The following is a 14,453-nucleotide window of genomic DNA, read 5'->3' as shown; positions in this document are numbered from 1 at the left end:
GTTCCATGATAATTAATGACTTAATTCCATATGTTGCGGAACACCAAGGGCTATTTCCAAAAAAGCCACTAAATACTGCAGAGGTATTTTGGCAGACGAATAACAAACTGGTTGGCAAAACTAACTTCTCCGTCTCAGCGTGTAAATAGTTTTCCCTTTAGCCCTTTCCCCACTGGATTGGAGAGGGATTTTGCAGACAGCACTGTTCTCAGATACAGTTGGGGTGTAACACTGCAGTCCAGGTTCTGGCATCTGCAGTTTGACTGTGTTCTGGGCTGCAGCTCAGGCCGACTGCTTCACCGAGGTCCCTTCTTGCTCCTCCACGCAGATGGCCGCCCTGCAGAGCCCCTTCTACGGAGACAAGATGAACCTGTACTCCCTGTGTCAGAAGATCGAGCAGTGCGAGTATCCCCCCCTGCCGTCGGATCACTACTCCGTAGAGGTACTCGCTTGCTCTCGTGACACCTTGGTGGAAACTAAGACTCCAGGAAGCTCAGCAAATTGTTTAAACGGCACAAGAGCTAATGGCCCATCCTCATGTACAACTCTGTGCTCACATGGTCAATCATTATATAAAACAGGCTCACAATCTAGTCTATAGTCTTGGTATGCACATTTTAAATCGACTTTCATATTGTGAATTTGCTAAGTAATTAAACACTTTTATTCTACACAAATCAATACAGATGCTTCTCATTTTATGATATTTTGACTTCAAGATGGTACAATAGCGATGTGTATTCAGTAGTCAGCTATGAATTTTGATGTTCCCAGTCTAGCGATATGCCGCACGATACTTTCTACTGATGCCAGGCGATGGCAGCATCCATCCAGCCACGCTTCCAGCCAGTAGTGATCTCAAGCACAAACATGTCATGCAGTGTTCAACAATGCATCGTGCCACATCGTATCGTGTTTTTATTTGTTTAACCATATAAATTAACTTTTCAGTTACTGGTATTTAGTTACTTGCAGTAGTACTTTATTTACTTGTCCAGTGACAGTAGTTATTCATGTATCATATCCGTATTCCACTTTTTCCACTTATGATGGATTCATTGGACCGTCACCCCATCCTATGTCGTGGAGCGCACTTGTATTATTTACTTTTACAAAATGCACGCAATGACAATTATGAATCCAATAATAAAAACTAGTTATAAATTTATTATACCCAGACTGAGAATCATTGTTGGATCTTAATGATGTTCTGTGTGAAGGCCCATCAGAGATTGAAAGTTCCATTGATGGGAATTAGCTTTAGTTTACCTTGATGGTGTGTTAAACTATCACAATGCTAAAGAAATGTTGCTTTGGGAAAATGGAAGGTGCCTTTTGGTTCCTGGTCAGATAATAATTTAAAAACATCACCTGCGTTTTACTCAGTATATACTTTTAATGGCCTGATTATCATCAATACCAATTAACCGGTGTAGAGCGGCTAATTTTTCTCTTCCATTTTGTATCGGCTTTCTTCTTACTCAGCCGTCCAGGGAGATCTCTACTGTCGGCTGCATTTGAGAAGCCTCCAAACTACAGTTTTGGTGTAAACAATGCCTCAGAAAGATGGCAAAAATGTCAGCTGCTGATCTTTGTTGTGTCATTTAATGTCTCCCTGGATTATCCCCTCCCATCCCCTCCCATTTAAACCCTGTCCGCGAAATGCATGAATATTTCACATTTCTGCATCTTCATTGCCTGTTCTCCTTGGCTAATTTTTCCAGACTTGCCTGCATTTGCATTTCACATGCCGGGCTGATTAGGGGGTGCTGAGCGCAGCGTTGTGGCGGCGAGGGCTAGGCAGGTGGTTTCCATGGTGACCCCGTGCCGGATTTTTAATAATGATGCCGCTCGTAGTGGGTATGAATCGGTCTCCTAGCAGTGTTGTCCCAGCCAGCCTCTCTCCCCCTTCTCTAAATGTGAATTTTTTTAAGGGTTCCGGAGTCCGAAAGGTGTAGTGCAGAATATCCAGTCGACATGGAAATCATCAGCCGATTACCCAGATTTATAAATTACAATTAAAACAATGCAAAATGCAGGCCATAAAGAGGAACAGATAGAAATGATTTAATCTGCGTTTAAGTTTTCATTACTTAATTGAGAAGCTGTCATTTGTTTTTGCAATATGCCGAAACTGACTAAGTATCTTATCTTCTCCTCTAAATTCCATGCCAGCTAAGGAATCTGGTGGAGATGTGCATCAACCCGGACGCAGAGAAGAGGCCGGACATCACTTCTGTGTACGACATTGCCAAGAGGATGCTGGACATGACCCTCGCTACCTAGGACTCCAAAACAAGAAAAGGGTTGGGGGGGGGGGGAGATCTAGAGGGTTTCTATAGCATAAGCGTATTCATAGTGTCCTTTGAATCTAACCAGTGAACTTAAAGGAGCAAAAATTGCTACCAAAAAACTTTCCCATAATTCACAGGGAGGAAAAAATTGCAGTGACAAGTTCTCATAATTTCTCCCTGTGAAAAGCGAAGGGTTTGCATTATATAAAAATGAGTCTAATAGCTGGATTATTGCTGTTCTCTCATGCAGAAGCACCGGCTGTTTCCTGGCATGTTCCCATAGGCATAGTTTATAAGGTTTTGATAAGGCGTCAATGGTTTATGATTTATTATCGTACGGTTTTAGACATATGCGTGAATGTATGTGTGGATCCGTCCCCACAGACCATCCACCTTCTTGTTCTGTGAAGTGTTGCTTGCTTATTCTGCCGGATCTCACTCAGGAGAGCGAGCACTTTGAGGGCAGCGGAGGAAGGTTTGTTCTGCCTTTGTTATGCTCTCGGAGGCCACAAGCGAGGAATCCATTTCTAAGACATTTTCCTCCTTCAGTGTCCCCCCCCCTCCCCCCCCCCCACTCAGATCCATGTGCATTCGCTCCCCCAGTGCAGTTCATCAGCTCTTCGTCTATCTGGCCACAAGGTTCTCTGGCTTTCAAGTGCAATTGGACCCGGAGACCCAGTTTAGACTTTGCAAACCTGAAAGAGCACCGGAGGAAATGTTTAAACCAAAAACGACTGCAAGTTTAGATGAACCTGATGATATGGACCATAATACGAGTTATTTTGTCTGTCAGTCTTGTTAGCTTATACAAGTAACTTATAAGTAAAGTTTTTGGATAACTGCACATGTATAACATACAAGCAAATGTACGTACCATGACACTGCAAGTAGGTTTGTCTCTTGGAGTGGGAGATATCAAGAGCATTGTTCTGATCAGGGCTGCCTTTCTGTCAATGTCCTTTAACATATTACGTATGTTAAAGCAAGACTCGTGGAGCAGTGACCCCCACCTCTCCACACACACACACACACTCCTGTCGATGTTGGCCATCCGTTGTTTGACTCTATGTCATTATGTAAACAAGGAATCAGTTCAACGACAGATGTTGGACATCACGTCACGGTACGTTTTTATCGTCTAGTCTCTGTCCAGTATTTGTATCCTGAACAGACTATTTCTGAATCATTCTCACATCTATAAACTATCAAGTACAATTCCTTGGCTAGTCATGATACGTCTTTGTGTTGTGTATCAATCGCTTTACGGTAAGTATTTTGCAGGTAGATAGGAGCATTGATAACCTGCCTTGAAAATGAATAAGCAGTTTCTGCAAAGTGCCTTGAACTATTTATCATCGATGTTGTAATTATAAGACTTGTATCATGATTATTTGGTGTATTGCATCAGACAGTGGTAGACGACAGTTGGCTTTCAGATGTATTCAAGTGTTTATTGTAATGACTGGATGTACTATGTTGTGTCGAGTGAACAAGTTTTCTTTTGGATCCTGGTAAAATGGCCGCCTGGTTCTTTAGGTGTCACATTTTGCATATCATCACAATTTATGTAAAATCTTTCAATCCATATACGGCAACCAAAAAAAAAAACACTTTTCAGATTTGAAATGCTAGATGAATCCAATGTTTAATGAATCTCTGAACTGAGATGTTTCCCATTCTTCAGTCTTTTTTTTAACCAAATAAATGTACAGGTTATCGAATGCCTGCATAAATTTTCTTTGCAAATAACACCAAGGCATGACAACTTTTTCCCCTCCTCTTGGCATTCTGTACGGCTCTTATTTTGAAGCACAAAAGGCTAGTTATTTGTTTCAGCCCTCATTTTAGATTGTTTTATGTTTTTTTCATGATACATTTTTCTATGCAGTTTAAATAAACGATTAGAAATGTACCCACTTTATCGTGTTATTTACATTGCGCATACTTTACGAAGTGATTTTCCAGTTGTCACCATATTATTTGCTGTAAAGGGCGTCTCCCCATCACAGAGAACAGCTGATACTAGAATTCATTTTCATACCATCAATTCCTGCCGTAACATTCCACATTTACTGTACGTCCATATATACGTTAACTGGTTCACAGACGCAGAAGTCCATCTAGTGGCAAAATCATAACATTACACTCTGAAGAGAGACCTACTGTAGTGTAACATATTTAATTGTGGAGGGACGTTATCCTGTGCTTTCAACAGTCCACTCCTGTTTTACACTCCGTATTTGATCTGACCCTACTGTTAGTAGGTGGCGTTTCGTGAGTGTGTCCTAATCGTTACATTTCAGAGTACGCTTACAGATTTATGTTGATGCTATTTTCATTTCCCTGTATATGTTAACTTTTTTTCCTGTTTCCTAGTGCCATCTTTCTTGTTTTGTTATGAACATAAACAAGATCTAGCATTTCTTTTCACACTTCCCCCAGTAGAAACAGGGAAAAAAGAATCCCAGGAGTTTCAAAAAAAAAAAAAAAAAAATCTTTTGTGCTCAAAGGTTTGTCTCTCGGAGCGGGAGATATCAAGAGCATTGTCATGCTGAAAGAGCTTGTGGTGTACCAAGAAACTTCAAACATATTAGTTTTGGTGTCAAGAAGAAGTATCAAGGGACGGACTTAACATCCTGTATGTATTCGCCATGTTTATTTTTTCAATCTGGTTGTTATTAGAGGACGTCTTAAATGGAAACGTAAAGGAAACACAATTCAACTTGTCACGTTCAGTATATACAAGCACAATAGTAGCTACGTTGGCGGCCCCCCTTGGGAGGTTTTCCTGGGTCTTTCTTGGTGCTCTTTTTGACCTGGTTTGGTGGCCGTTCCGACAGGTGAACATCCGTGGGCCTTCAGATGAAATGCCTTTGTTGTCCATCTAAGCGGGAAGCGGAGCTACCATGTCTCTGAGCTCATGCGATGCGGCGACACACGTAGAGCCTGCTTCTCGGACCTCGCTGGCAGTGGCTGACTGTCTGAGTAAGGGGTCCTGGAGTGCTTGGAGACATATGGAGGTCGAGCGTGAGATAAAATGAGGCATTACCCCCGTTTAAGCGAGAGGGTCTTCGCCTTGACAGTGGTGGGAGCAGATCAGGTCACTCGGTTTGTGTCAGGAAGTGATGGCAGCAGAGAGCGGAGGTAGGCCTTAAATATAAAAATCTCACTTTGACACTCCTACTATACTTCCTGTCTTTTTTTCCCTGTTTTTGCACGTAGCAGCCTGCCTTTCTGCTTCCCAAGCTATACTGGTTGCTTTGCCTTACACCTAAAAGAAAAGGGAACTAAGTTTATTCTGAGTGTGTTTTATGCTGTTTGCTCTTTTAAAATGCTCACATTCTTAATTAAACGTTACCATTTTGTTTGACTAAGTAGCTGGCTATTTCATGAACTCTTGAGTACTGATTTGAGCTACGTGTAATATAGGCATTACCAGGTTACGAACATCCGACTAACTTGTACTTACGAATCGACTGCCATAAAGCATATATAAAAAAATTTGAGTTAAATTCAATAGTTCATAAAAACAAATGCACACACTACTTTGTGACGGTCATAAACACATGGCATGGCTTTAGCGGTTCATGAGCTCGAAGGTCAATACTATATGTAGTTACTTTTATTATTACCGTACAATTATTATTAACTATTGTATTATTTTGTTTTCCGACTAACCTACAAGGTCAACTTAAAGACTGAGTTAGGGTACGGATCTCATTCATTACCTGGGGTCTGCCTGTATACAGTAGCTATTTCAGTTTAAAAACACTGCAAGTATGCAAATTCATGCACAAATATTTTTTCAGACTAGTCACACCTTTGCAGCCCTCCCTCCTACCTTAGCCTCTGATAGGTTCTGAAATTCAGGGCCTCAGAACTTTATTATGAAACCGGTGCACTCTGAACTACATGCAAAGACTCCCTTTGCTAAGTTCATCTCAAGAGCAGCGAGGATGGTGTCTTCCGGGGAGGGGAGCATGGTGAAATGAACATATGAAGTTTTCTAAAGGATGTGGTGTTTCGTGAGTCGCTAGCTGGCCGTCCTTTAAAGGAGAACCAGCTGTTACCCTATTTGTGTTTAACTATATGTCTATACATGTGAATGTATGCTGAACTGAAACTAGATTAAATGTCACGTACAGTGCAACTTAATGCTATTGTTAAGACACTCAGATGCAATAAAGGTCCATTAACTGTCATGTACGTTATTCTGTCTGGTGATTATTGTTCACCAGGGATTGACATCAATGAACAAATTCTCCGCATACTGAAAGCGTAGAAGTCAGGCTAATATTTTTCTGCTGGGTGTTTGCGGACGAGTGCTGCTGGAACACGACGGCGAGACCTGCGCCGGCAGCTGACGAGTGTTAAGGTGAAGGCGGCGGGATTTGTAAGATGGCTCCGTTTGGCGGAAGTGAGACTACAAAGCAGCATGACCCGCAAAATCAAGAGGAAGCAACGCTCGTTGACGTCTGTTGTTGTAGATGACAGGCACGGCACGGCAGTTGTCAGATATCACAGCAGATGTCGGAGGCTCTCGATCTGAGCGGAAGAGCACCCTGCGATTGAAACTGGGCGCAACCAGAAAAACGTCATTGTTAAGGCCTAATTCTTTAAAAATGTGTGAAGAAATGCTCATTTTCCAACTTTTCTGCACGCTTTTCCTGAATATATAGCCTAGCTTTAATTTGCGTCCACTGACTCCATGTTCTCGGACGTAAACAGTATCCCAAAACTTATAAGGCTGCAGAGGAGTTTAGCAACGGGATTTAGATTTATCCAGTTTTTAAGCGACCTGTTCAACTGAAAATTTCATATAAATTAATCTGTATGAGAAATCTGTCTCTGTTAAATGTTGAAGTCCACCTTTTCTGGTAAGTAGCATGTAGATGTTTATCGTAGCCTTACCAGTTCACGTTTCATTCATGTAACCATCTACCATATGCAGAAACATACGGATGAGCAATATCATACAAATTTAACGCAACTGCAATTTACACTGGAGCAGGTTGTTTGTGCCATTCTCCCCAAAGAAAAGGAGTTTGTTCTGATTAGTTTACAGTTTACTTAGAGTCTGAAGCTCCTTTGCATGTGGATGATGACATTCTGCCATCTCCTGTTGTTTACCCCTGTGGGGTTACCGCGGCGATGGCAGCGAGAGAGCATCGTTCCCGTGACCCCGAGGCACGGCATCATCACCCGGTTAACCGTCCCAAGGGGTCCCGGCGGAGGCGCGACCGACGACGCCCCCCCTAGGCTGTCCCGCGGTGTGCTCGCACCCATGGCAACAGAGATGACAGGAGTGCCGGCAGCTTGGGGAGGACTGACCCCTGGCTCAGAGGAGGTGGGATCGCGATGGGAGCCCCCCCCTCGTGCCTGCCGATCACAGGAAGTGCGGTGGATGTAGCGCTGAGGGTGGCGTTAAAGCTGCTTATTAGTCGCTTGCCGCTGTTTGCCTGCGAGTTCTGAGCGCATCCTTTCTCGCCTCGTCTGTCGTCTTCTCTTTGTCTTTGTCATTTGCACCAAGACGACAGATTTCAATTCGCTGTGTGAGGGGGGGGGTTTTCTTCTCCCCCCTCCCTTCTCGTAATTAACTGAAATATCTCAGTGCTGAGACAGAAAAGTGCAATTTGAACTTGTTAAAAAAAAATATTGCTTTTCTCTGCTATCATTATGTCCCCCCCCCCCCCCCCCCCCCGAACCCCCCTGAAGATGCTTTTCCACAAAGATCAAAATCGACATCACCCACCAGAACTTGCACACAAAGTTAAGCTTCTTCCTAAACCATGGACAATGTGACAGTTATATAAGCAGTTGCATCATTGTAACTAGGTATTGCTAACAAGATAAAGAAGGCAACTTCCCAGAGTTGTGACAACAACTGGTGCTTTGTTGGTTTTTTTTTAAACTCCTTTTTCCAGAGCTACATACGTCTCTGATAGCTTGTTAGCGCTAATGCAGATTGATACGCGATCGGTGTTCAGGCCAAGTTGCGGAAATGAGCGCGCTGGGCAGAAGGAAGGTTTACCGTCAGGGAGACAATGGAAAAAATTCATACTTGAGGCTGGGGGGGTCGCCTGTATGGCTGGGTGATTGCGGGTGGTGGCGTCTGGCGAGTCGTGTGTGGACGGGGAGCCGCGGAAATGGGTCTGTGCGGGAACGCGGCCGGCCGCGGAAAGGGATGGTTAGCGAATGCGTCGCTGGCGGCACCGAGGGTCACCTCGCCTCTCTTTTCAGCCCCATTAATGTCGGAGTACAGCACAGAGCCTCATTCATTATTCATGGGCCGACAGGCAGAGGCCACCACAAGGCCTGATAAATTCCCGCTAAAGTGACAATGAGTGACAGAGCCGAGGGTTTTTAACGGCCTTCCTTTCCCCCGGATGAGCGCCGGCGAGGAAGCCAAAGGTCCGGGCTGATCCTCCGCTAATGACCGCCGTGATGTATGTGCGGCGGCGAGTCCACTGACAAGCGGCCCGTCCAGCACCGCTCTGCGGGCCCAAGCTGGGGAGAGCCGGTGGTGGGAGGCCCCGGCAGACAGGCTGGCGGGAGGATGGGGTCCAGGAAGCTCTTCATTAGCTGGGACGCGTGGGGTTAAGCCCGGGGTTGAACCAGCTCACAGACGGGAAGGTCAGGGAGGAACTTCTTACTGAGCTGTGTTTCTCTGTAAGCACCTCCTCGCCCCCAGACACCTCCTCAGAAAAACAAGAGAAAAAGAGCAAAAAAACACTACAAGTATGTAAGGCTTTTTGTCTGCGGCCTTTTTCTGCATGGAAACGCTAATTTGCTTATAGATTTATCGTGAATCTCGCACCTCCGTATTTTTGTTGACATTCAGCGGCATAACCATCCTGGCTGTATTTCCAGCCACGCCAATCAAGCATAAATCTCTTTCTAATTGGCTCGTCATGTTACTGGAACCTACTGTGGTTCTTAATGGATGACCTCAGCTTAAAAGGGCTGGAATTAAACCGGGTTCCTGTTCCTCTTGGGCCACCCGCCACTCTCCCGTTTGAAATGCAACAAATATTTCTTTCGTAGCCGAATGATTCGGACACTGTGCCACATGATCCGTTTGGCCTGGCTGAGAAGCAGGGTCTCCCCAGTCCGAGTGTGTGTTCAGCACGGTGAGAAGCGACTGTTATTTTGACCTTTAGCGGTCGGTGTTTTGAATGTAACCGAAGGAGGTGATTATGACTTGTTTTCCCTGGGATTGGTCAGGAATATGGGAACACAAGTCCGCCAGCTCGATTTTTGCTTTTGTAGACTATCAGTCCATTATGACCTTATAAAATTCGCCACTTAAGCACAGGAGCAAGGTTGTGGATATCAAAGGTGTGCTGAAGTCAGGGGGGGGGGGCATCCCATCTCCGTGCCTAAGTGGCGATCAGAGATCAGTGGAGATCAGGCCCCCCTTATATTTCTGGGGGAGGTGGTTGATTGGGGTGGCAAAAACTGTCGTCTGCGGAGGGGGGGCAAAGTGGTGGAGATGGTAGAAGTTGTCTATTGTGTTTGGGGGGGAGGCAATGATAAATTAATTTAAATTTACCTTACTTGCGGCCCCATTTTAATGGAGGCTCCTGCGCTTCAGCGTGGGTGAGCCCATGCATTTAAACCACTCCTGCTGGTCAAAATATAAGAATATATATTACTTTCTGTCCCGTCACTACAGAGACCAGTACAGTCCCAGCCGTTGTCCTTCCCAAAATCCAGCCTCCTGTTCCAGTCCCACGTGTTTCTCCTGGGCCGGAGCCCCCTATCATTTATCCTTTTTCCTCCCCGTCCTTCCTCTTCCCACCTCACTCCATCCTTCCATCACGTTAAAAAAAATCTTTCTCTGAACTTGACAATTACTTACCAAATTCAAATTTGTCAACAACAACAACAAAAAAGAAGCACCCAGTGTTGTGGTTGAAAAATTTCTCTTTATTTCAGTCGATTCTACCGCTTGCCATCTTCTCAGATCCTCTCTGCGATTGGACAGCCTTGGACACAGAACCAGCAGCTGAGGCAGTGGGAAAGCTTTGCCTGCCTATATGTTAAGTGCAGAAGTGTGAGCTATGAATAATGAATGTCAGAAGACGTCAGTGCGGGCAGCAGCCTTTGGGAAAGCTCAAAGTCACCATTAGACTAGGGTGTGATTGGGTGCTGGCAGCTTCACTCGCGGACCTCTGCTCTCATGTCTGGCCGGCGGAGCCTTTTAACGAGATTCCACAGGACAGCCAGAGAAGTCGAGGCGATCTCCGCGTGACCTTTCATATTAGCGGCTCAGTTTGGGTCTCGCCACCGCGCCGCTTCCTCGCGTCTTGCCAACATCGCCGTGCCATTATCTCCCTGTCGTCATTGACGCGGTGATTCCTTCCCTTATCAAATCTCAGGTCTGTGGCTGCTGACTTGTTAAAACTTTTGTTTATTCCCAGAATTCTTACTTAGAAACTGTTCGACGCGGGAGAAATGAGAACCGCGGACCTTCTTGTGGTGGATGGGCGCATCTCAGTGGACGGATTTCTGTCTTTTGGACAGAATGTAGTACCGAGGTTCCTTACTAGTGTTAGGACACTTAACCGCCTCTCAGATTTCTAAATAGGTCTTCAAATCATATCTTCATCATCCCAAATACATTGAAAGATGCTGAACTACATTCCCTACCAGAACACATTTTCTCCCAGCATTGCAATTTATGTAATTATAATCATAGTAGTTCCAAGACTCGAAATATATGATGTCAATAACATTATTTTTTTCCAATTTCAGATTTTACTTTCATTTTGTGAAGCGTTAATGTTCTGTGAACGTTAACTTTATCAGGAGAAAAACTAATGTTACCTTTATAAAATATGCATAATTAATTAATAGTAATTTCTAAAATTGTGCTGCTGTTCTGGTTTTATATATATATGGTCAAATATTTGTGAAATTGTTATACTGTTTGTACAATAAATATGAATTGTCGAACAATTTATCTTACTTCTTTTACGTTATGCCTCTCTATCTTGCTTGAATGTTTTTGTCCTGCTGGTCCTTGAATAGTCTTATTAGCTTCTTGCTTTGTTACAAGATGTCATGCAGCTCCTGCTCCAGTGCTACTTACACTTGCAGCTGGACGTCCATCATACACTCAGCCTGGCTGCACTTACGCAGAGTCGACTCCTCGACAGCCTGTACGTTTGTAATGTGCTATAGCTTCGCTTTCTTGCTTTGGACAAAAGTGCCCGTTAAATACGTCACATGTCAATGCACTGGTTGACTGTGGAATGTCTACTTGCTCTTCCTAGCGAACCCGCCCCGATATAGAGACTCTGTTCATACTGCAGCACTTTGAGGAGCAGAAGTGGGCAGAACTGATCCGATGTCATCAAGCCAACAGGATGACCCAGCTGCGATGAGTCTGAAGGCTTTCTGGTGTGGCTCGCAAATAACCGATGCACTATTCCCTCTAGAGGAGACCCAGATCCTCCCCCTCATCTAAGCAAGACTGGTCTAAAAGAAGCCCGACCTCTGCGAAAAGGCTTCATTTGCTTATTACTCGCCTTCCCCTTGGAACTGGAGGCTGAAACCATAACTGGTATTGCAGCTCCGTCCTCTGCATACTGGCTTCTGCAGCTAATGCGATGGGCGCTTACTGCAAAACACACACAAGCTCCACCTATGCGCCGAGGAAGCTTGGCTACACTCTTCATTCACTCTCGTATTGACACAGACACAGTTAATGCTCTTGGTAAACCAGCCTCCTTCAATTTGACTTGGTATTTACAGACGTAGCGTGGTCTTGATTCTCCCTGATCAATGAACACTGGTGTCTAAACTGCTGGTATGAACATTTCACAGGTAATTTTCATTTTACCACATTATTTCTCGCTCTCTGGTCTCTCCCTCTCTGGTCTCTCTCTCTGGTCTGGAATTTTAATTATCAATAGCTGTACCTGAGTCTTCATATGAGAATCAAGCACTGGTTGATTTTCTGACTTCATGAAAGTGTTAATTTCAGTCAAATCTGAGCCATTACTGCTGAATATTCATTATTATTATTATTATTATTATTTTATTGTTATTATTATTGTTATTATTATTGTTAGCTTCTGAAGGAATTAAATTCAAACACAATATTCAGTATTTATCTTTAAGTAATACTTATTAAACATGAGAAAAAAGATCATCTGTAATTCCAGGTGAATTTAGAGAGTAACAACAGTTTGATCATCCATCATACGTTGGCCTTAAGAACAAGAATGGTTACAGTGCTCAGCAGATTGCGACAGTGACGACTGCCTGAAATGACTGCAACCAAAGTATGTACTAAACTTGTAAACTTGAGGTTATGCCAGTTCTCGCTCCCGCAGCACTGCCTGTGGCTGTCAATGAGCAATGAGTCAAATGTACATTTCACCTCCAGTGCCGAGTGAAACATGTAATGCCGTGTACAACAAAAAGAAAATACGGGCAAGTAACAAATACGCCGAAGATAATACCGAAAACAGGAGAATCCAGTGGGGAAACACCGCCACCTTGTGGATTGCTGTAACGTTCTCTTTCTTAGACGTAGGAGTAATAACGCACAATCACCTTTAATTTTAATTGTACCGCCACCATGTTAACTATCCACTGGTAAAGGGATGAGTTAGGTGTAGCAGTGGCCTTTTTTTAAAAAAAAATAAAACTGTTATTGTTTCAAAAGGTGCTTACAGGTGTATGCAGTTACACCTATAAGATAACTGACCAACAGAGTAGTATCTTGAAGTACAACAATGATGATGAATGCTGTTTAAGCAATGATGCACTATTCTATGCCATTTAAAAAAAAAAATCTAATAACCCTTTTATAAAATTGCCACAGTTATACCCCACACATCTAACTAACAATTTTTTAAAACTAAAATTAAACTTCTGTGAGAAATTATATAAACCTACGACAAAATAATAACAAAAAAGAAACAAAAATATATGTCCTGTTTGGTCATACATGCATTAGGTCATTCTTTTTGATATTAGAAAGTGAGAAATCCAAAAATTAAATGGTCGTCATCTTTGCCAAACTTCACATGGTGTTGGTGATGTGCTGAAAGACAATTTTTTTGTCTTTTACATTCTTGCTTGACTTCAGTTTTTCATGCAAATCACTCACCGATGATAAATTTAGCACTTCCTCTATTTCATGCTTTTCAAGACAGTCAGTTTTTTTGCAGAGTACATAATGCATATTGCCACAGCATCTAGTAATTTGCAGTAACAAGGAAAATTTTAAAATCTACTTCATTATGATAAAGGGGTGGGATTTTCTTCATATAAAAAACCCAAATAATTTACATTCTTTCAGTCTCCGCCTCGCCGTACATCATCCGGGAAGAGCAGCAGCGAGCCGCACCCACACTGCTGTGAGGTATAAAACACTGCAGGCAAAAATAGAAGCATTATCACATAGGCTAACAGCCAGTGAACTTAGTGCAAGGTTACCAGTCTGCACACAGCATTGTGATAGAAAGCAATTTACAGCTTCCAGCTTACTCACACCATGCATTTCATGATTATTGTAAATATCCAAGCAGTAAAAAGGTTAATGATACAACAAAAACGCATTAGTTATGATAAGATGCATCTTATTTAGAGCAATTACATGCTTATTAAGATGAACAAATGATCCATAACAAAATAGTTATCCCGTACCATATTTCAGTATTACAGTTCTGAAATATTACAGGAACAGTAGTCAATTAGTTTTTGAATAAGCAATTGCACTGCTGATCTAAAGCCGAAGGGTTGCCAAGAAATTAAATTTAAATATAATTTGCACGCTAGCTTTGTAATTTCAGTGTCTGTCCTCAAGTCAGCATGGTACTTGAAGTTACTATATTATATAAGCACTGAAATATTTCCATCCATCTGTTTCTGTGCCTGCTTGTCCTATGCCGGGTCACGGGGGGGGGGGACACAGATGCATTTATTGATCTCAACTGCACCTTTTTTGGCTAATCAATACCTCCATCCATCCATCCATTTTCCAAACCGCTTATCCTACTGGGTCGTGGGGGGTCCGGAGCCTATCCCGGAAGCAATGGGCACGAGGCAGGGAACAACCCAGGATGGGGGGGCAGCTAATCAATACCTCATGAACTTAATTAACTAATTAACTGAGTTAATTAATTGAGCTGGAAATTGCTT

The 14,453-nt window shown here is 43.2% G+C and overlaps 1 protein-coding gene across 5 annotated transcripts in view; it reads left to right on the top strand.

The window, feature by feature from the left end:
* nek7 (NIMA-related kinase 7) overlaps positions 1-4,206 on the top strand; it is a 48,655-nt gene extending 44,449 nt beyond the window's left edge. For all 5 annotated transcript variants that reach the window (XM_048976238.1, XM_048976237.1, XM_048976239.1 and 2 more), the window contains 2 exons: positions 329-442; positions 2,176-4,206. In XM_048976238.1, the coding sequence (XP_048832195.1) occupies positions 329-442; positions 2,176-2,286 (225 nt within the window). In that variant the 3' untranslated portion in view covers positions 2,287-4,206. The remainder of the gene's footprint in view (positions 1-328; positions 443-2,175) is intronic.
* Positions 4,207-14,453: the final 10,247 nt, after the last annotated feature.

This window comes from Brienomyrus brachyistius, chromosome 15, assembly GCF_023856365.1.
Source record: "Brienomyrus brachyistius isolate T26 chromosome 15, BBRACH_0.4, whole genome shotgun sequence".
Classification (NCBI taxonomy): Eukaryota; Metazoa; Chordata; class Actinopteri; order Osteoglossiformes; family Mormyridae; genus Brienomyrus; species Brienomyrus brachyistius.
The sequence above is the reverse complement of the archived record's forward strand: the minus strand, read 5'-3'. Positions and strand labels throughout refer to the sequence as shown.